Source organism: Mytilus edulis, chromosome 3 (assembly GCF_963676685.1).
Source record: "Mytilus edulis chromosome 3, xbMytEdul2.2, whole genome shotgun sequence".
NCBI classification, from domain to species: domain Eukaryota; kingdom Metazoa; phylum Mollusca; class Bivalvia; order Mytilida; family Mytilidae; genus Mytilus; species Mytilus edulis.
The window spans coordinates 58,984,639-59,006,666 of NC_092346.1; the positions used below are offsets into that span (position 1 = coordinate 58,984,639).

The 22,028-nt window shown below is 31.5% G+C and overlaps 1 protein-coding gene across 2 annotated transcripts in view; it reads right to left on the reverse strand.

The window, feature by feature from the left end:
• Window positions 1-436: 436 nt before the first annotated feature.
• The window catches only part of LOC139514408 (kinetochore-associated protein 1-like), a 65,605-nt gene continuing 44,013 nt past the window's right edge, over window positions 437-22,028 (reverse strand). For both annotated transcript variants that reach the window (XM_071303598.1, XM_071303597.1), the window contains 21 exons: window positions 21,351-21,537; window positions 20,876-20,956; window positions 20,113-20,208; window positions 19,609-19,702; window positions 18,866-18,924; window positions 18,407-18,626; window positions 17,958-18,034; window positions 17,622-17,823; window positions 12,606-12,727; window positions 12,017-12,102; window positions 11,373-11,442; window positions 8,009-8,127; window positions 6,785-6,920; window positions 6,086-6,181; window positions 5,666-5,777; window positions 4,594-4,657; window positions 4,212-4,329; window positions 3,452-3,538; window positions 2,577-2,722; window positions 2,004-2,118; window positions 437-1,205 (listed from right to left, as the gene is read on the reverse strand). In XM_071303598.1, coding sequence (XP_071159699.1) covers window positions 1,158-1,205; window positions 2,004-2,118; window positions 2,577-2,722; window positions 3,452-3,538; window positions 4,212-4,329; window positions 4,594-4,657; window positions 5,666-5,777; window positions 6,086-6,181; window positions 6,785-6,920; window positions 8,009-8,127; window positions 11,373-11,442; window positions 12,017-12,102; window positions 12,606-12,727; window positions 17,622-17,823; window positions 17,958-18,034; window positions 18,407-18,626; window positions 18,866-18,924; window positions 19,609-19,702; window positions 20,113-20,208; window positions 20,876-20,956; window positions 21,351-21,537 — 2,335 coding nt within the window. In that variant the 3' untranslated portion in view covers window positions 437-1,157. The remainder of the gene's footprint in view (window positions 1,206-2,003; window positions 2,119-2,576; window positions 2,723-3,451; window positions 3,539-4,211; window positions 4,330-4,593; window positions 4,658-5,665; window positions 5,778-6,085; window positions 6,182-6,784; window positions 6,921-8,008; window positions 8,128-11,372; window positions 11,443-12,016; window positions 12,103-12,605; window positions 12,728-17,621; window positions 17,824-17,957; window positions 18,035-18,406; window positions 18,627-18,865; window positions 18,925-19,608; window positions 19,703-20,112; window positions 20,209-20,875; window positions 20,957-21,350; window positions 21,538-22,028) is intronic.

Genomic DNA, 22,028 nt, shown 5'->3' on the forward strand with positions numbered 1-22,028 from the left:
GCAATTTTGTCAGTTATTATGAACTTCCCCTATTTGAGTTTGTCTTGCGTATGGCAATTTTGTCAGTTATTATGAACTTCCCCTATTTGAGTTTGTCTTGCGTATGGCAATTTTGTCAGTTATTATGAACTTCCCCTATTTGAGTTTGCCTTGAGTATGGTAATTTTGTCAGTTATTATGAACTTCCCCTATTTGAGTTTGCCTTGAGTATGGTAATTTTGTCAGTTATTATGAACTTCCCCTATTTGAGTTTGCCTTGAGTATGGTAATTTTGTCAGTTATTATGAACTTCCCCTATTTGAGTTTGCCTTGAGTATGGTAATTTTGTCAGTTATTATGAACTTCCCCTATTTGAGTTTGCCTTGAGTATTGTAATTTTGCTATATATTTTGGTTGTTGATGTCTTCTTTTTTTCGACTCTTACTAAAATATAATACAAAGAAACAAAATATATTTAATATATCAACATCAGCACTTTTCAACAAAACATTTGTATCACATGAACTTTAAATGACTTTTCCAATCACACATTAAATTATCCCTTTCAATATCATTGTTTTATAATACATACATACATAAATTGGTGAAAAAATAGACAACATTTTCAAAACTACTCCCTTTCTTTGAAGATATAAGTCATATATTAATCAAATTTACCACATTTTTGTAATCAATTAGTAGAAGCTTTTTTTTCATAAAATTTCTATACAATTCCCAAGATATATATTTTTATCTAGCATATATAACAGAGCTGTATGGTAAATCTTGCTAGCATTTGCATGGTGTAAAAATTGTACATTGAAATTATTTTCAAATGTATAAAAATGTATTCAAAATAATCAATAAGTTAATAAATACAAATGTTGACATGTGGACACTAGGATCCCTTTGCATTATAATAGTTATACTCTGTGTTGCAGATGGGAAATAATATAATACCATCCACAAATAACTTATTTTCTAATAAAAGAAGGGTGAAAGGTACCATAGGGACAGTCAATGTGCCACCATCTGATTCTTCCTAACACAAAGCTGTACTTGTGTTATAGTTTACACAATGCAATTAACATACTGCTTTCCATAAAATAATTCAAATGGAGTTTGTTTTTTTCTAAAAGAGATGTCAATTTCAAGAGTACTGGTGACTGTCCAAATCACTACAACAAGTAAACCAATTCCCCCATACCTTCTAACTCCATGTATGCCTACAAATAGAAAGAAGATAACTAACATAAGGATGTTTATTAAGGGATAAGGTTAATATCTTAACATTTTGGAATTTTGGGTCATCAATGCTCTACAACTTTGTACTTGTTTTGGCTTTTTAAACCTTTTCCTGATCTGAGGGTCACTGATGAGTATTATGTAGACGAAACGCGCGTCTGGCGTATAAAATTATAAGCCTGGTACCTTTGATAACTATTAATAGAATCACTTTTCATACATTTGTTTGTCTGATTAAATATTAAGCTTTTGAACTTTATAGAATCATTGCTTCAGACATTAAATATGAATTTTCACAAACGTTCTTACAAAACATACTCACTTTTACTTGAACTTTTTGTGTCGTACATCTTTGTACAAAATGTTAGTTCTGATAAGTTAAGCAATGATAAGACCTATATACTACATTCATGTGTTGTTGGCCATTTCACCCTTATATCAAAATTTACTATCCCAAAAAGCATACATAATATGATGAAATACAAGATCTGAACCGTTGTAGATTCAGAAATTAATGTGTGTATTCATTATTGTGAATCACTAGTTACTTGTAAAAATGCAAGATTTGATAAATGCAGTTGCAAAAATTTTCAGCTCTACTGAATTATGAATGCAAATTCTTATAATCTCAAACCTAAAACTAATGCATTTTTCACATAATAAAAACATCACAAATAATTTCTGAATATGACTTTGTTGTATTAACTTTCTATTAAATAATCAAGAATGAAATTTGATATGCTCTGACTTACAAAAATACAAAATAAAGGATCCCTTACCTTTAGAAGCGAGAATTCTGAACCGTCATCTGCAGATGTTATCTTTAACAACCTGTTTAAGTAATCTGTATTCTCTGATATAAACAGTTGTAGGACTTTATCTGCATCTCTTTTTCTAGATTAGAAAATTAAGAAAATTGCATATTTCAAGTTATGGTGGTAAACAGTGTGCATTGTTTATCAGGGGTTGCTCATACATTGTGTTTTGAATGTAAATTCAAACATACAGTTCCCTTAAAAATGGGTATTGTCAGAGTTTTACTCTTTCCTTAATGAGATTTTTAGACAGCTTATTAAATTTGACACAGTATTTTACAAAACTGTTTATTTCCCCCTTTTTGCTTTTAATCAATTTAATTTGAATTGTTCTAGCACTACATGTTTATAGTAGCTTTATGCTGATCAAGCATGATTCAAATTGTAATTATAGAACCCATTATTATCAACATTATTTTATGCTTTAATTCATTCCCAATATAAATGATCTTGTTTGGACCATGACCTTTTAGATAACTTTTTCATCTATACATTTAATAATTTAAATAGAAAGTTAAGTAATATTCTTGTTGTTACCTGTCTTTCTCTACTGCAAATTTAATAAGACCAGCAATGTTTTTGTGCTTCACAGCATAAATAGTCAACTCTGGTAAGAATTTGGTCTCAACAATTAGGGCAAACTCTTCATTGTTAATAATATAGTCATATACATGATCCTTCACCTGGAAAAAAAACATTGAAAAAAAACATGAAAATGTGAATTTAAAACTAGCCACATAACGACCTAGCAATACAAGTATACTTCAATGACAGTAGGGAATATCATCTTCCACTTGGATTCAAAATTTATAGATAACTTGACTCTTAGGTTAACATTTATAAATCTGCAACATTTTCCAGTGGTGGTAAAAAGTGTGAAAATGATGTTTGGGGTAGTTATGGTTCAGAGTATAATCTCTATAGTATATTTTTTTGTAGTTTTATCTTTTATCTGTATATACTAGAGTACTTTCTCACAAAACAAGTACTTTTATTTGAGAATGTTAATTTAGATTTTCATATACACCTCCAAACAGGCTGTTAACAAGTAAGTACAGTGATTAATAAAATTGAGAATGGAAAAGGGGAATATGTCAAAGAGACAACAACCCGACCAAAGAGCTGATAATAGCTGAAGGCCATCAATGGGTCTTCAATGCAGCCAGAAAATCCCACACCTTGAGGTGATCCTAAGCTGGCCCCTAAATAAAATTGTGTACTAGTTCAGCGAAAATAGACATCACACTAAACCCCAAAACATATATATGAACTAAAATATAAAAATCATACAAGACTAACAAAGACCAGAGGCTCCTGACTTGGAACACACAAAAATGCAGCAGCCTTAAACGTGTTTTGTGAGATTTCAACCCTTCTGACTATACCTCTAGCCAATGCAGAATAAGACTGACCTGTTGTGCAGAGAAACTGTCCATACTGTAGGATAAATATTTCTCTGCATTGTCCAAAAGTCTATTGTTTTCTCTGGCAACTACACTCTACAATCACAAAAAAAAAACCCAGATTGGTCAAACTTTGAATTGAAAATAATAGAATTATCATATGAAAGACAATAAAATATTAAATGTGAAAATTAATTTCATTTAGTCTTAATAAACAGATAAGATACAAGGCAATCCTTTTTCTTTTAAATTCTTTCTGATTATACTTCAGATAATTATGTTTCTTCTTCCATGAACTTTGACTTTCAAAGAATATCAATTATGAATTTAACATTGCAATGAAAATTGATTCCCTGTCATTAAAAAAAAACAGATTTAGAAAAAAGCTGTATACTGATTCAAAATTGTTGTGTAATCTAAATACATACGGTAAATTAACCAAAGTCATTCAACCAAAAAAAATGGTCAAAAGCATTGTACTTGGACTTAAGGACTATTGATAGTGGTTCAAAATCTACTCAAATGTCAAGTATACTGACAATTAATAACCTAAATCCAAAACAAACTTCAAGGGTAATATTGAAGAACAAAATTGTATCATAGGTAACTAACTCATCTCTAAGCCAAAATAGTAAAATCTAGGAATATTAAAATGGGACAGAATTTATTCACATTTTCCAGCTAAAAATTTCTAAATACAAATAATAGTCAATTACAAATAATATTTGGATTAATAGTTACACTTGTACAATTGTACTTAAATATTTACCTGTATAGATTCTTCTTCCCCAGAGAACAACAGACAACTTAAAGCACAGACTTCCATTTCTAGTCGCAAGAAATGTTGTACAAAAACAGACATATCTAGGCAATGTAGTATGGGACATCTACAAATAGAGATACATTACTTTTTAGTACTGGTTATAATGCAGATTGAAAAGCTCTCATTTTCCTTTTTGGTTAATGTCCTACTTTTAGGAATATTTTCATATCAAGTGAAAAGAACTTTGTGCGTCAAGTATTTTCTCTTCTTTTGTTTTTAACTGTTGATTGATTTAAGGATTCAAAAGGATGACATTAGCTGCTCTATGAATAAATATATGGATACTGCAGAGTATTCTTCCTAACTTACAAGTTAGATCTATACATACCGTTTTAGTAAATTGAAACTGTGAACACAGGTCTCTAGCTGCTCTGAACTTAAAGGTGCAACCACTGAAACAGAGGTATTTATAATTAAGGTAATCAACAATATGATATTAATTTTTCTTTCTTAAGTGATCCTCTCATCATGTCAATTTTTATCTCCTATTTCTTTTTATAGACAGGTTGAAGTACATAGCCCACATTATTCTTCATTCATGTATTTAAACTTTGATCATTATGATGTATAAAAAAGATGTGGTATGATTGCCAATGAGATAACTATCCACAAAAGACCAAAATAACAAAGACATTAACAACTATAGGTCACCGTACGGCCTTCAACAATGAGCAAAGCCCATACAGCATAGTCAGCTATAAAAGGCCCCGATAAGACAATGTAAAACAATTCAAACAAGAAAACTAACGGCCTTATTTATGTAAAAAAAAATGAACGAAAAACAAATATGTAACACATACACAAACGACAACCACTGAATTACAGGCTCCTGACTTGGGACAGGCACATACATAAATAATGTGGCGGGGTTAAACATGTTAGCGGGATCCCAACCATCCCCCTAACCTGGGACAATGGTATAACAGTACAACATAAGAACGAACTATAAAAATCAGTTGAAAAAGGCCCAACTCATCAGATGAACAAATATACAAGTGGACGTGCCCCGGTACTTATACATCCCGACACAAAAAGACACAATGAACAGATCTGAGAGTACTAGCAGTTATCTGACAGCTAGTTCAAAGCCACTAACAACTAATAAAAAAATCATGCAACTAAGACTAAACATTATGATGGTCTATATACCACGACATTTCAAGTTTGATTTTGACTGTGGAGTAAACTTCTGTCCTTTAGATGAGGCTGACATATCTTTTATACTTTTTTTTTATAGATTATATAGAAGTTATGACAAACAAAAAAACTCAAAAGAAAACAAGGACCAAAAATAATTTAAGGAAGCAAGAAATGTTAAAATCGATTTTGTACTTTCATCATGTTGGATAAACTTAAGTATATTCTATTCTATGAAAATAATGTATTAAACCTGACTTTACCTTTGGTAAGTGGTGAAGCCAGAACAGTTTGCCAAGCTTTAGGATAAATTGCTATTTGCCATACATCAGGGACACTGTTCAGTCTCATCAAAATGTATTCCAGGTTCTCCATCTGGAGGTAAAAACAAATAGATGTATAGCATCATATAAAAATAGTCAAAGCTCATAACTAAATTGTGTTACTGTCAATCAAATAATGATAAATTACCATCAATTTACAGTAATGTCTCTATCAATGACTTGATACAAAATTCTTATAGTGATATAGATATAGATAACTTTTAAATTATATAAGTCTTGATCTTGTCAATATTAAACAGCAAAAACAAAATAATCCAGCTTTTCTATGTCCATGTATACACAGTATATTCAAGGTGTTATATCTGTATAAGCACTTTTAAAGAATAAAAATAAACTTACTAGTTCAAAAGATAATAGTTGTTGCAGAACTCCATTCCACAATTGTTTCTCGTGAACCTTAAAATCTAGACACATACCAGCTGCTAACAATGCGGCCTGCAATATCATTTGAAATATAATATAGATCACAGATTTCAATAGCTATGATAAGATCTTAAAAAATACTTATGTAAGATCATAATTTTTTCTTTCTAAAAACCAAACATACTGCTGACACTATAAATTAGATCAATCTATCAATTCAGGATTGGAAATATATTTTAGCCTTGAAGATAATAGAAATCTTAAATTGAAATTGAAAAGAGCTACCAGTAGATGATATTTCAGACACAAACTCACTAAGGCATGAAAAAATAGTAAACATGACTCCAGTTAGGCTGATCAATTTTATTCTATACAAAGTAAATGCAGAATATCTTTAGATTCCTCATGTATTTCTACTAAATTAATTTGAAAAACAGACCTTTACTATGACAAGACTGATGTACCTTTCTACAGAACTCGCAAGGCTTAATATACACAGTCCAACCACTTTTAAAACAATTATACATTTAACGGCATTAGTCAAATCACATCAAAAAATGTTTCAACAAAATATAAGGCTCTCTTATAAAAAGAAAAAAGATTTAATCTGTAAATGTATGCATTCATTTTTTGTTATTCCAGCCAGGCTTTATCTATTACGGATTGAATGCTTACAGATTTTTGATGGTAATGATTCCTCCAAATGCCCTTTATAAGTCCCTCTTTATTAGATTCCTGGAACGTTTCTACAGAGTGCAGAATATGAAGTTTTTCTAGTTCCACTAAGTAGGTTAAAGTCTTCATCAGTTCTCTACAAAATAAACATCATATCTTTCAATGTTTTGGGATCATAACAAAAATCATTACTAAATAGTACATCTGCAGAAATTCTATGGTGAAATTATATTTTCTTCTATTTTTTAGCTGATTTATACTTTTCCAAAATATATATAATTTTAATATCTTAACCCTTTCGCCGATGAGTATCGGTTTACCGGGATTCACGATTCAGACAGCTGACCATGAGTCCCGTTTTACCGGGACCGGAATACCTCTTTTATATTTCCCGCTCAAAACAGTGCAAACATGAGTTATCTTTCTTTGATGAATACCGGATGAAAGTGTAAACATGGCCCTTCCGTTTGTTGAAAACCTTGTCAAAATCAGAGGAAATTTACGGAATTTACAAGAATTTGAAATGAGGGAACATCTTTTTTGAAAGGATATGGAAGAATTGAAGCCAAACTAGTATACATTTTTGACATAACATGGCGTTTTATGGGTCAAAGAGCAGAATTTTGAGAATTTCACCCAGAAAATGCCGAAAATTTGAATATTTTATGAAGAAAAATTATCAAAACATGAACAAAACTGTGAACATGATGTTAGTGAATGAAATAAATACACAAATAACTACAAACAAGTTTTTATTGAAATTTATTATGAAGATCTCCCACTTGGGCAATAGTAGCCAGGGAAGCCATCGTCTCAGAGTAGCTTCTGTCTGGGCAGCAATCGGTGAAAGGGTTAAACAGCAGCAGCCATGTTGAAATATGTTTTTGACCATGTAATTTTCTACTGAGTGTGCAACAAACCCTCTAGCAATGGATAATATACATGGGAAATTAAACAATTAAACTTTCAAGACAGACCAAAAAGCAGATTATTAAATGTCTCAGCCTATTAATCGTCCTGCGCCATAACTAAACTATTTGAACTAAAATCGATGTGGATAAAAAATGAAAGCAGGCAAAGCATTGAAAATAATCAATCATATCTCTATTAACATTGCATTTGATATGATTAGGGCATATTCATTCTAAAAAAACAGGATCAATATACATGTCTTACTTACCACACAACAACTACACTGTGATACACTCCCTACTGAATACTTACCTAAGGTCATCAAATGATCTGGCAACCAAATCTTTGAGAAGCTTTTCTTCTCCAAGTTCCAAAAGACAATGTAGAGCTCTTAATTTACACATATTGGTTCTCTCCTGGGTCTGGTCAGACTAAAAAATAAGAATCCCCCAAAACACCTTACAAAAGTGTTAACATGAAATATATTACAGATCCTGCTTTTTCAAAAATAGAAAAAAGTATTTTTTCCTAAACTTGAGTCAATGAACATTAATTTAATGATACAAAAAAGAATCAAAGAAGTGTTTTCCATGAGGAATGTCCATCTTAATAAAAAGTTAGTTAAAACCAAAAATAATTTGTGATCTTATTTACAAGACATGAAACACAATTATTAATCAATAGTAGCTTCTAAAAATAAATTTACAGCTAATCATATCAAGACAATCATCATTTCTTAATACATAATTTTCAAGCAGTGTAAGGGAGGTATATATATCAGGGCTCACACTACTTCAGAATTATAGGGAGAAGTGACTTCTCTTTTTGAAACTGATAGGGAGAAGTGGTGAGATTTGAAAGAGAAGTGCTCATTCGCGCGGTGCGCTACAATGTTTGGATTTTACTATAGTATAAAGGGTCATATGTAAATAATGTTCTTTTTATATTGTTCAATTCATATCTGAGTATACAATTAAAGTAACATTTCAAATTAAAAGTTGTTTAAGTTTTATTAAGGTTCTTGTGAGAAACTACCAACTAAATATTTAATATCTAGCACTAAAAAAAAAAAAAATTTATTTTAAAAAATGTAAAGAAATTATAATATATCAATTACAATTTAATTAAGAACTATTTTGTGTATGAAATTCACTGTTTCTCATCAAAAAATATAAAAGTTATTAAGCTGGGCCATAATATATTGATATTAGTATAATAGTCTCAGAGTTAAGAAACAATCCATAAACAAGAGTGCACACACTGAAATGTCTCGCCTTCTTTACTAATCATTGATTTTATGTTGATAGTCCTAAGTATAAAGCTTGATTACAACTGTCACATAAACTTAACATTAACCAAGATAGCTAAACAAAGACCAATGAACCATGAAAAGTAGGTCAAGGACAGATGAACCATGCCAGGCAGACATGTACAGCTAACAAAGCTTCCATACAACAAATATAGTTGACCTATTACTTATAGTTTAAGAAAAATAGACCAAAACACAAAAACTTAACACTGTGCAATGAACCGTGCAATTGAGGTCATGGTCAAATAAAACCTGCGGGACTGACATATAGACCATAATATATTTCCATACACCAAATATAGTTGACCTTTGGCATATAATATTAGATAAAAAGACCAAAACTTAAAAACTTAACTTTGACCACTGAACCATGAAAATGAGGTCAAGGTCAGATGACATCTGCCCGCTAGACATGTACACCTTACAACCATTCCATACAACAAATATAGTAGACCTATAAGATAAAGTATGAGAAAAACAGACCAAAACACAAAAACTTAACTATAACCACTGAACCATGAAAATGAGGTCAAGGTCAGATGACACCTGCCAGTTGGACATGTACACCTTCCAGTCCTTCCATACACCCAATATACTAGCCCTATTACTTATAGTATCTGAGATATGGACTTGACCACCAAAACTTAACCTTGTTCACTGATCCATGAAATGAGGTCGAGGTCAAGTGAAAACTGTCTGACGGGCATGAGGACCTTGCAAGGTACGCACATACCAAATATAGTTATCCTATTACTTATAATAAGAGAGAATTCAACATTACAAAAATTTTGAACTTTTTTTTCAAGTGGTCACTGAACCATGAAAATGAGGTCAAGGACATTGGACATGTGACTGACGGAAACTTCGTAACATGAGGCATCTATATACAAAGTATGAAGCATCCAGGTCTTTCACCTTCTAAAATATAAACCTTTTCAGAAGTTAGCTAACGCCGCCGCCGGATCACTATCCCTATGTCGAGCTTTCTGCAACAAAAGTTGCAGGCTCGACAAAAATATAGGGAATTATATACACCAATCAATTAGATGTAACCAAAAGTCCCTTAATGCGTGTGGAATACGTAATTTTTCCCTTCGGGATCAATATTCTTCTGTCAGCTGTTCCATCTGTGCGTCAGTAGTAATTATTGTAAAAGTACGGATTTTGGTCTTAGCTGGTCCGGTTTAGATCTGTAGTTTAGAAATCGGTCAATGGCGGACAAATGCAAGAAAATTTACAAAAATAAACGATGTTTGACAAGTTATTTGGAAAGGAACATGACGTTTTTAATGCAATAAATGGATTAAACATTTACTGAAGGCAACTTTTATCACGTTTAAATGAAGTAACAAACTTATTTTGCCGCCGAAATTTAGGTTGATGTACGTTTTCGAGTAACAAGCACCAGAACTTGCGGAAATGCACGAAGTGATAAAAAGTTGTATTTTAATCAAGTAACCTGCTACACACTGCAAAGACAATGCTTCAACATCTTTTCTTAAGATAATGAATCGTTTATGTCTAAATTTCTTTAATTATCAATAAAAAAATGATGTTTCATCAACTTGGTAAAAATTGAAAATGTCCAATGACGGAAGCGACTGAAAGCGAGTATCGTCAAGAACAGGGCGAATTGTTTTCGCTTATGGGGGTCGGGGAAAGCGAAGTGAGGGTCGGGAAAGCGACTTCTTCGCCCAAGTCGCCTAGTAGCGTGAGCCGTGATATATATATAACAGTATTCTTTAAATGGAATTGGATTACCTTCCTTACAATGCTTTTAATTTGTCTAAATTTTCCTTTAACCAGAAAAAAAAACACCTTGTTTTCTCCCCTTTTTTTGCCTGTAATTGCTAAATGATGTGAACCATAACCCCCCATAACCATTCCTTTATAGTATGGAAACTTGTGGTATAATTTCAGAGAGATTTATACACATAAACACAAGTTATTGTCTGGAAACTACAAAAATGCTTATTTGGGCCCTTTTCTGCCCCTTATTCCTAAACCTTTTGGGTCCAAAAAATCAATCTCAACCTTCCTTTTGTAGATACATGTATAAAGATTGTGTTAAAATTTTATTGATTTCTATTTACTTATACTAAAGTACAATGCTGACGCCAACGACGATGCTGACGCCCCCAACGTGATACCAATATATGACCAATTTTTTTTTTAATTTTTGCAGTTGTATAAAAAAACTAGACTAGTATATTTTCTATTTATACCTTATACTTATACATGTGAAGTCCAACCATCAGTTCAGAAATCCATGACCCCCACTTATGTTCCCCAGCTAAATTAGAAATAAAATATCAAAGAACAGTGCACCCTTTATTCTGTTTCAAAGTTAATGCTTTGGATACTTACTGTGAAAACAAATTCAATGAGGTAGACAAGGTTTTGCTCTCTGTCACCTCTTCTTAGTAAGTACATAACCCTGAAAAATTAGAAAGGTGTCTTATTAGTTACTGCATAGATTAATTTGGTATGCTTCATATGATCAAAACACACAAATTTCATCAACTAATCCTAATTGTTATTTTTTTTCTGTAATTGCCATTTTGTTTGCATTTCAACCCAATTTGAATCTTAATTTTGGTTTTCATTCATCATGTATAATCCTCCATATTAAAACGCTCTGTTTTGGTGTCTATACTTCTTTATACAGATATGCTAATACATATCTTGAAGTTTTAATCACCTAATCACTAGTACACCAAAGAAAATTTAAAAATAAATAACTCACATTTTCACACTTTCAAATGTGTCAGAACAAGTTCTAACTATTATCAATATCAGTATATCTATAACAAAATACTGTATGTCAGATACTGTAAGGGAATCTACCCATTTGCCAATGTTCTTTAGTTTCAATGACCAGCCAAAACATTATGTCCCCTTTAAAAGGACTCTCTGCATACTTATTTTGGTCAATAAGGGGTTGTTATATACTGTAGCATGCAACACATGGGGAAATCACATAGTAATGTAATAAATAAGATGGTGTTTACCTTTTCAAATTCTGATCATCTTCATCATCATCACCACTCACTGTTTCATTACCAAGTTTTAGGTTGTCAAAATTAAATGTGGCAGTCTGGAAAAGATTATTTTTTAAATGTGAACAAGTCTTACATTTAGAAGTTTAATTAAAAATGAAATTGCAAGTGTAAAGCATATATGCATGTCTGTTAGCAGAATTTAGCTGAATCTGCAGAGGTTAAACAATTTGACAGCCCTTTCTGATATTGTTGTTTACTTCACACTTTTAAGTCTCAGATCTGTGATTCCCCTGATTACCTAAAATTTTGGAAAAAGTATACTAGAACTATTCATCAAATTTTAATTTAAAGTTTAAGAAAGACAACTATTTTCCCCAAACTTAATTATCTTAATTCTTGTGCTTTAAAATAAAGAAAGGATACATATTCATAGGACAACTGATATTATGAGAAAATGCAATCTTTTTTTAAACATAGCTATATTTCTATTATCTAATTATTCACATTTTTCAAGTTTTGTTGCTGTTGGTTGCAGATTATTATTCTTTATCCTACAGTCTTTCACCCCAAACACTCTAAATAATAATATGAAACCTACTGTATCAGCATCTTGCTGTTTCGAGGAGGCAGATGGCAGCCATTTCTGTAACAACTCTACCATCATAGATTGAAGATTAATGTCATTTAAATTGGCAACTTCTTCTACAACTGCGTGGATATCTGGAAAAGAAGTTACATATCGAGTTAAAGGGAAATCACACAATTTATACTACTAATAATAATTTATTGAAATTTTGCATGTAGAAAGTACATACTTATTTCAATATTTTAGACGGAAAAAAAAATTGGGGTCACCGATGTTGTTTTCATGATATGAGGTCATCAAAAAGTAAAGAATCTAGTTATGTCGAACTATAGAAATAGTGCTTTAAGTTGCTCTTTTTAGACAAAATTATTGAAAAACGATGTTTAACTGGTATAAATGAAACAGTCAATTGTAACTTTTACCTTATACATATTTATTTTTCTCAGTTTCCTTATTTTTTAAGGCCTTTGAACGTTTCCCGCCATTTTTAATTTCTATTTATTATAAATTATTCTTGAAATAAAAAAATCTACTAATGTTTTCCCCTTCAAACTTCTACATAAGTTGCAGCTTCAGGGGAGATTTTAAATGCATAAATAAAAAAGGGGGGTCACCGATGTTTTGAATCCGCTAAAATGGAAATAATCTTATTATCGAATTTTGGCGGGAACTATAACTAACGTTATAGAACGACGTTGCTAGCATAGGAGCATTTCTTGCAATGCTTGGAACTATTGGGTTGAATTAAACCCTTTCACTACAAATTATAATAAAAAAAATTCAAGGTATTTTGATTATTCATTGATATTTTTATCAAACTATCGAAATTTTTTAACATTACATACAGTAGCAGTTTATTATAAAGTAATTGTCAAAGATGAAGTCATCTTAATTTTTTAATTGCATTTGTCGTATAGGGAAAACGAATGTTTGCCTCATGCTGTATTAAAGAAATTATTTACGGCTTGCAGATTAAGAATCTTCTACTTCGTAAGACTGAGGGTATCCGGGCTGAAAAGTAACATGTTCCATTTAGACTGCAAAAAGAATGAAGTCACTAACTTGTCTGCACCGGGAAGATAAAACCTGAAATGCCGTGTTTAAAAAGCCACAAACTCGGCACTTTAAAAACAGCCCTTTTCCATTTTCGGAAGAAATTTAAAATTGGTTAACATTTCCGTAATTACACAACGCTCCATAATCGAACCAAATTAAGTTCGACTTACAGTTTTTCTAATTCTATTTTGATTTCGAACATTTATTCCAGTAAGAGTTCTTGTTAAAGCTCGAGTTACACTTAGAAACTCCCGAGTTATACTGTAAGATAGATTAAAAATTCTGGTAAGAGTTTAAATTTTGAGATTCGATGAAATTAAGAGTAAGGTTGCATTTTCTATTTTCTGTTGGTGCAACTCTTTTTCTTTGAATGTTTATTCTTTTATCACATTTATCTTTCATTACGGTATATGTACTTTTTTTTTTTTATCAAAACTGGTTAATAATAGTTAATTTAAAAATAACTGATTGAATCTGTGTGCCAATTTAAGCACTCACTATGATATCATATTGGCCTTTAAAAAAAGAACCAACGAATCAATCAGCTACCTTTGTATTAACAAGAGTGTACACACTGAAATGTCTCGCCTTCTTTACTAATCATTGATATTATGTTGATAGTCCTAAGTATAAAGCGTTATTACAACTGTCACATAAACTTAACATTAAACAAGATAGTTAAACAAAGACCAATGAACCATGAAAATGAGGTCAAGGTCAGATGAACCATGCCAGGCAGACATGTACAGCTAACAATGCTTCCATACAACAAATATAGTTGACCTATTACTTATAGTTTAAGAAAAATAGACCAAAACACAAAAACTTAACACTGTCCAATGAACCGTGCAATTGAGGTCATGGTCAAATAAAACCTGCGGGACTGACATATAGATCATAATATATTTCCATACACCAAATATAGTTGACCTTTGGCATATAATATTGGATAAAAAGATCAAAACTTAAAAACTTAACTTTGATCACTGAACCATGAAAATGAGGTCAAGGTCAGATGACATCTGCCCGCTAGACATGTACACCTTACAATCATTCCATACAACAAATATAGTAGACCTATTGCATAAAGTATGAGAAAAATAGACCAAAACACAAAAACTTAACTATAACCACTGAACCATGAAAATGAGGTCAAGGTCAGATGACACCTGCCAGTTGGACATGTACACCTTCCAGTCCTTCCATACACCAAATATACTAGCCCTATTGCTTATAGTATATGAGATATGGACTTGACCACCAAAACTTAACCTTGATCACTGATCCATAAAATGAGGTCGCGGTCAAGTGAAAACTGTCTGACAGGCATGAGGACCTTGCAAGGTACGCACATACCAAATATAGTTATCCTATTACTTATAATAAGAGAGAATTCAACGTTACAAAAATTCTGAACTTTTTTTTCAAGTGGTCACTGAACCATGAAAATAAGGTCAAGGACATTGGACATGTGACTGACGGAAACTTCGTAACATGAGGCATCTATATACAAAATATGAAGCATCCAGGTCGTCCACCTTCTAAAATATATAGCTTTTAAGAAGTGAGCTAACACCGCCGGATCACTATCCCTATGTCGAGCTTGCAGGCTCGACAAAAACTGGTTGTCCTTTTCAGTCATGGTCGGAATCCGACAATCTCACTGTATCACTGTCGACAGGCAAGAGAGCACATTGGGTGATCTGAACACGAACCTACATCTGAACTATTATTACTATTTTTGGGTCTTTTTCCCATTGTTTTCTTGAATTTTGCAAAACTTTCAGTGGCAAATATTACATGAACATCATTACAAAACATTTGTCTATATGAGTGGAATATTCTTTCACGAGACTGACCATTAATGTGTTGGTTACTATTAAGCAGTACTCTGTTAGACATGTAACTCTAAATAAATACATGTGTGTGTGTGTGTTAAATATTTCTCTTGATGGAGACTTTTAAAGCCAATTGTATAGTATGTGTTCAATTTTTTTGCGCTCTTTTATGGGACGTGTTATGGTATATCGTTATCCGTCTGTCCGTCCGTCGTCAACATGTCAGACGCTTTAACCAATTGGCATTTTGGTGAATTGTTTATATCTATTGACGTGAGCTCCCTTTCGTTTTTTATGAATTTTAGATTTTATGTTTCCGAGTTATAGGGTTTTATTCATTTAAAAAAGGTGGGTTTTTTTTGTTTTTTTTAGTTTTCGGACAATAACTCAATAATGCTTTCAGCAGTCCTCATGAAACAATGGTGAATTGTTCATATCTATTGAACTTAGCTCCCTTTACAATTTTATAGATTTTCGATTTTACGTTTCCGAGATGTGGGGTTTTATTCATTTAAAAATGGGGGATTTTCCAGTTTTCATTTGAATTGTTTTACATTGTCATTTCATGGCCTTTCATAGCTGACTATGCGGTATGGGCTTTGCAGGCTCATTGTTGAAGGTCGTACGGTGACCGACTTTGTTTTCCAGAAAATGGTCCGAAAGGGTACTAAATTATATTGAATATGTGAATATGCTATGAATTCCCAACGTTCTTAGTGTTGATTATGCATGATGATTATGTGTTTTGAATTGATATGTTCTTTTTATCATAAGGGTCTGGATAGAGAGGTATTCATTTTTGAATATTTATTTGTGTTACCAATATTTGTTATTCTTTATATTTAAGCACCTCATCTTTCTCTAATCCTTTTTTTTTTTGGCCTTTTATTCTGCAGTATTTGTCCATTATTCTGTATTCCGTAAACCCCAATACAATCAGACCCTCTTTTATGGACACGTATTTTTAATCTAATTATAACAGTTGTAAAAAATATGATATGTTCATTATCATTTCTACTGCCTTATTGGAACGTCCTCTCGAGCTCTTCGCTATTTTATAAATTAGCAACCTTTACGACGGACCCAAAAACGGTGACGTCATAATACAGTTACGGCACTATAGCGGCGCCGAGAGCGATGCGTATAAACAATAGTGTGATTTCCCTTTAAAGACTTTAAGGAACCTATAAAAAGATGGGAGGCACCTTTTTTCAGAACCCAACCAACCATAATATAATATTGCATTATATATAAAATTCTTTTAAAAATTCAAAGGAAAATGCAACCACCCACAATAAATTAATCCTTTCCACCCTGAATGATTTTTGAACAGACGTAATATACTAAGGGATATATCTATAATACAGATGATCTGTCTATGTTTCTAAGAAGAAATATCTTACTGTGGATTAATTTATTTTCTAGGGCATCAATTTTCGTGATTTGCTGAAAACTTGCATATTCGTGGATATTTGATTTCGTGGTTTTGCAAATCTCTGTATAGAGCCTATCAAAATATATATAATTCGTTGAACATTTGAATTCGTGGTTCACTTGTACCCACAAAACCCACGAAAATTGGTATCCAATGAAAAATAATGAATCCACAGTACTTAAATTTTGGAAAAAGCATATCAGAATATTTATAAAAAGTTTCATTTGAAGTTGAAGAAAGACAAAATGGCAAATATTTCGCTAATTTAAATTTGGAAAGGTCCTGGATCTTATTGTTTAAAATAAAAAGATTGATATTCTTATAAGACAGCTGCTGTTATGGGGAAATACAATATTGTCTTAAATACAGCTAGAGATCTTTTGGAGAATAATTTTCAAACAAGAATGTGTCCATAGTACACAGATGCTCTAATCGCACTATGTTTAGTGGACCTGAAATTTAGGTCAAAACTTTTATTTGGCATTCAAATTAGAAAGATCATTTCAGAAAGAACATTTTTACTAAGTTTCAAGTTGATAGGACTTCAACTTCTGCAAAAACTGCCTTGACCAAAAACTTTAACCTGTAGCAGGATAGACGGACGAACGAACAAACAGACGCACAGACCAGAAAACATAATGCCAAAAAATGGGGCCTAAAAAATAAACTGCCAACTATACTTTACTATAATTTGACTACCTGGTACATCAGCATCTTCAGTAGTGTCAACAATACAAGGATGTTCGTACAATGCTATAATCAACTGTTTTGGTTTGTCTGCCTGTTTGTGCAGTTCTGGTGTCCGTATTCCATGTAAGAATAATATCTGTTCGGTAGCTAATCTTCTCCACATAGCATTAAACTTAATCACAGCAGCCTTCGCCTTTTCTTTGTCTGTTGTCTAAAAAAATATTTTATAAAGAATTCTTATTGTAGTTAAAATATTTTAAACAGGATAATCAACTTCTAATTTATATAACCCAATCGTAAAAAAAGTATTAGTTATCTATTTCCTGTCAACAAAGCAATACTAACCTTGCTCTCTGGTAATGCTTGGTACCATTTCTGTGCAAGGTATATACAACCTTCTAATCCCATAACTTTCTCTGCACCTGAAATTTGCATCAGTTGATCAGAATATGTTTAAAGAGTTCAGGTTAATCAATTTAAACTTTTTAATATTTTTCTCCCATTTTTGTTGTTTCATCTATCATCAAGAATCAGCTTAGAATTTCAAATATAATCCATTAAGAATAAAAATCTCATTATTTAATTTTTCCACTTTTAGTTGAATTTAAAATTGATTTCTTCCGTTAATTGGCCAACATTACAAGTAATAACAATTCAATGTGAATCCTTTTCGTTTGGCATTCACCAGATATGTCATTAATTTTTTGTTTTCATTTTACTAATGAACTGCATACAATTAACACCATACCAAGAAGCCAATTGCATATTGACTGTCAAATGTGTTGATAACTTACCAGAAGGTAACTGAGTAACCATCCATTTAGCACAAGCCATAGCCATCTCACAATTAGATACCTTCTCCAGTAATGACTTAACATTAGTCAATAGTTCTTTGTTAGCATCTTTCTTCTGCCAGTTCCACTGACTTTTGACAGTTGCTGGCTCTTTGTCAGTAGATACATAAGAATTTACCATATTTTGGATGGTTACAATAAAAATCTGATCAGTTGACATCTAGATAAATGAAAGAAAATGTAATGTAATGCCAATGACAGAAATTACAAAAACAACATTTTATAACATTTTATTAAGGTTTAACAAAGTTATTGAATTTTAAAATGTTTTAACAGCAGATTGAATATAAATATTAACTGACAAAAGAAAAATACAATCATCATTGTTTCATAATTATATTGTCAAATAAGCATGTACTAGTTTTGAACCTCATTTTATTTAAAGCTTACTATCATTACCTTCAGTGACTGTGAAACAGGAAGCCAACTACTAATTGTATCTTTCCTCAGTTCTGGAGCTTTAAAATAAAAACATTTTATTATGCACAGTGCTAGTTTTAAGTAACATGTTAAAAAACAGAAAATCAGTTGGAATAGAATCTCCTGATTTCTAAGAACGCAACACCCAGTCAGCTCATTACAGAACCATCCAGTCATATATGGGTCTAAATGTGTATCATTTTCATTTAAAACATATTTCTTACATACACACATTACCTAAGGCTTAGATTGATGATGTTGTAAGAAAATTATAATTTTACTAAAAAGTGAATCAGCAAGAAGTTTACAAAGCTCAGTAAATATAAAGAAACTTGTCTTACAAAATTGAATTCATTTACCTAAGAACTATCAGGAAAACTATTTCCACAATGTATGTCCCATTGCTTATATTTTCTAACTAGTTTCTTAATACTGCTGTAGATTTTTAGTTAGTGATTATCAAAATTTTTTTAAAATTTCATGTTTACAACCATTGTGAAAAGAGTTTTCTTGATCTTGTAAGATTTTGAGATATTTATTTCCACAGAACCTCTCGTACTGTCAAAAACATTAATGCAATAATTGATCCTTTAATATGACAAACACTAATTAGTATATTTTCTGATTCATGTATATCCACTCCCATTTGTAGTTTATTTTATAAAAGCTCCATTTTAAGATTTATTTCGAAACATATTTTATAGTAATTAATGTATATATACTTATAATTTTCCAAGCATTATGTCCATCTAAGAGTGGATGTAATGGTATCCTGGTACTACTATAGGGCGACAGGGAATCAGTCAATATCTTCATCTATAATGTAAAGTATATTGTTTAAGTTCATTCCAGTTTCTTTCTCAAAGCATATAAACATGATAAAAAGTCAATTTATTATATGTACACTGTTATATATCATGAGTATATAGTCTTATTTTCTTTTGAATTCAATGTACTGAAAACTAGTAAATGTATGTGCAACAATGTTTTAAGTCCAAATGTTAAGTGGCCTCCATTATCACTGAACTAATATCCATTTCTGTTTAGGGGCCAGCTGAGGCACGCCTCTTGGAGTTGGATCACTTTGCTGTGTTGAAGACCCATTGGTGGCCTTCGATTGTTAATAATTTTTGGTTGGGTTGTTGTTTCTTTGACAAATTCTTAATTTCTGTTCTCAATTTTATTTTGAATTTGTCAGTGAAATATGATATGAAACCCATGCTTACCTCTTCATTATCTTTTTGGTGTCTGTAGTTAATTTCAAATTCACTTGGTGGTGCTCTTCTCTTGTACTGCTTCAGGTAAAATAACACCTTTGCATGCTGTAACAAATTATTTCAAATGTATTGGACAATGATTTTATCAAAAATTATTCATTACAGGTAACAGTTGAATCCTTTTTGAAATTTATTACATGAAAGTTGAAGAATATTGTAAAAAAAATAAGTTGATTTTTTTTTAATGATTAATGTTTATAATAAAAGTTGAACTGCAAACACACAATCAGAAGAAACAGTATGAAAGTAGTTATCATCTTAACTGCAATCAACATTTTTAAATTAATAGCAATATTCAAATCTGGTACAGTAATACCGTACCTAGTTTGGCTATATGAAGATCTTATTTTGCAGATCTTGATTTCTTTTCTTTTACCTACTCTAATTTTTGACAAACATGCAAAAAATGGTTCAACAACATCATTCAGAGAAAATAACACCACAAGGGGTTAATTGAAGATTTTCTACCATGGTGATTTCTTTGAAGATCTCACTGTTTTGATCATATTGACTGTTTATAAAATATCTCGATCAGATAATATTTTCAAGATATTAACCAAAACTTTGAAATTTGGTTATTCATATTTCAGGGGCAATAAATCCAAAATAAGTAGTCGATTTGTCTTGAAATTCCATATGAATTAAAGACTTTCAGGCACAGAGAAAGACCTTGACACTACTTTGAAACGAATAAAATGAAAATTTTCATTACCTTTTCACTTTCTGTTGTATCATTTATTCTTCTCATTTCTTCCATCAAGAAATCTAATTTTTCATAATCATATGGATCAGTCTGTAATTAAAGAACCAAGACTCTCAGAGATAACTTGACAAAGTAATTGAAACTCTGGGTGTTCTGAACTATGACAATTTCAAAGGAAACAAGAATGCATGTGTTGAAGTGTTAATCATACCCTGTCTAGCAATTCAAAGTGTTGGAAATAATAAAAAGTAGGTGTCTCACAAGTTACATTGAAAACCAGATACAAATTCATTACTTGTATGTTCAATAGTAGAAGAAAAATGTGTGACAAAAACATATAAATTCATTAATTAAATTGAAAAGTAATGGAAAACATCAACTAGGTGTCTGGCAGATCTAAAAAGCAATAAAAAGTTACAACTCATCACTGTCAAGACCAAAGTTAAGTTTTTGAAATTATATTACAAGATAATTGTCATTTTACCTTATAAAACAATTTGCGTAACTTGTCATACAGTATATCCTCATCACGGATACTATCTATAGCTGTCTTAGCTTTCTTCAGCTGTATCTTCTTTACATCTTGTCCTGACAGAGTACTATGTTCTGTTGTAGTAAATACATGTTCCAGATACATAAGTAAACCATCATCTGTGTCAACTTCAAAGGCTCTAAAAAGATGAATTTCATTTGAAAAAAACCCACCAAAAATAACAATTGAGTATGACTCATATAAATACACAATTGTTATAATTAATCAATCATGAAATTGAGGTTAAAAAAAAGAAAATTATGAAAAATCATTTAAAAAGTAGGGCATACCATTCCTTAAAATTTCATATCACAGTAAATTTACAAATTGTTGTAGAAATAAAACATCTTTTCCTTTCCTTCCAGGTACACACTCTTTGATACTCAATAGCATACAGAATGACATGACAAACAAATCTTACTGGCAAAAGTCAATGATCAACTCTGTGTCAGTCCCAGCAGACTGAGCCACCTGAGGTAGTAGTTATAGCATACATAATGACATGACAAACAAATCTTACTGGCAAAAGTCTATGATCAACTCTGTGTCAGTCCCAGCAGACTGAGCCACCTGAGGTAGTAGTTATAGCATACAGAATGACATGACAAACAAATCTTACTGGCAAAAGTC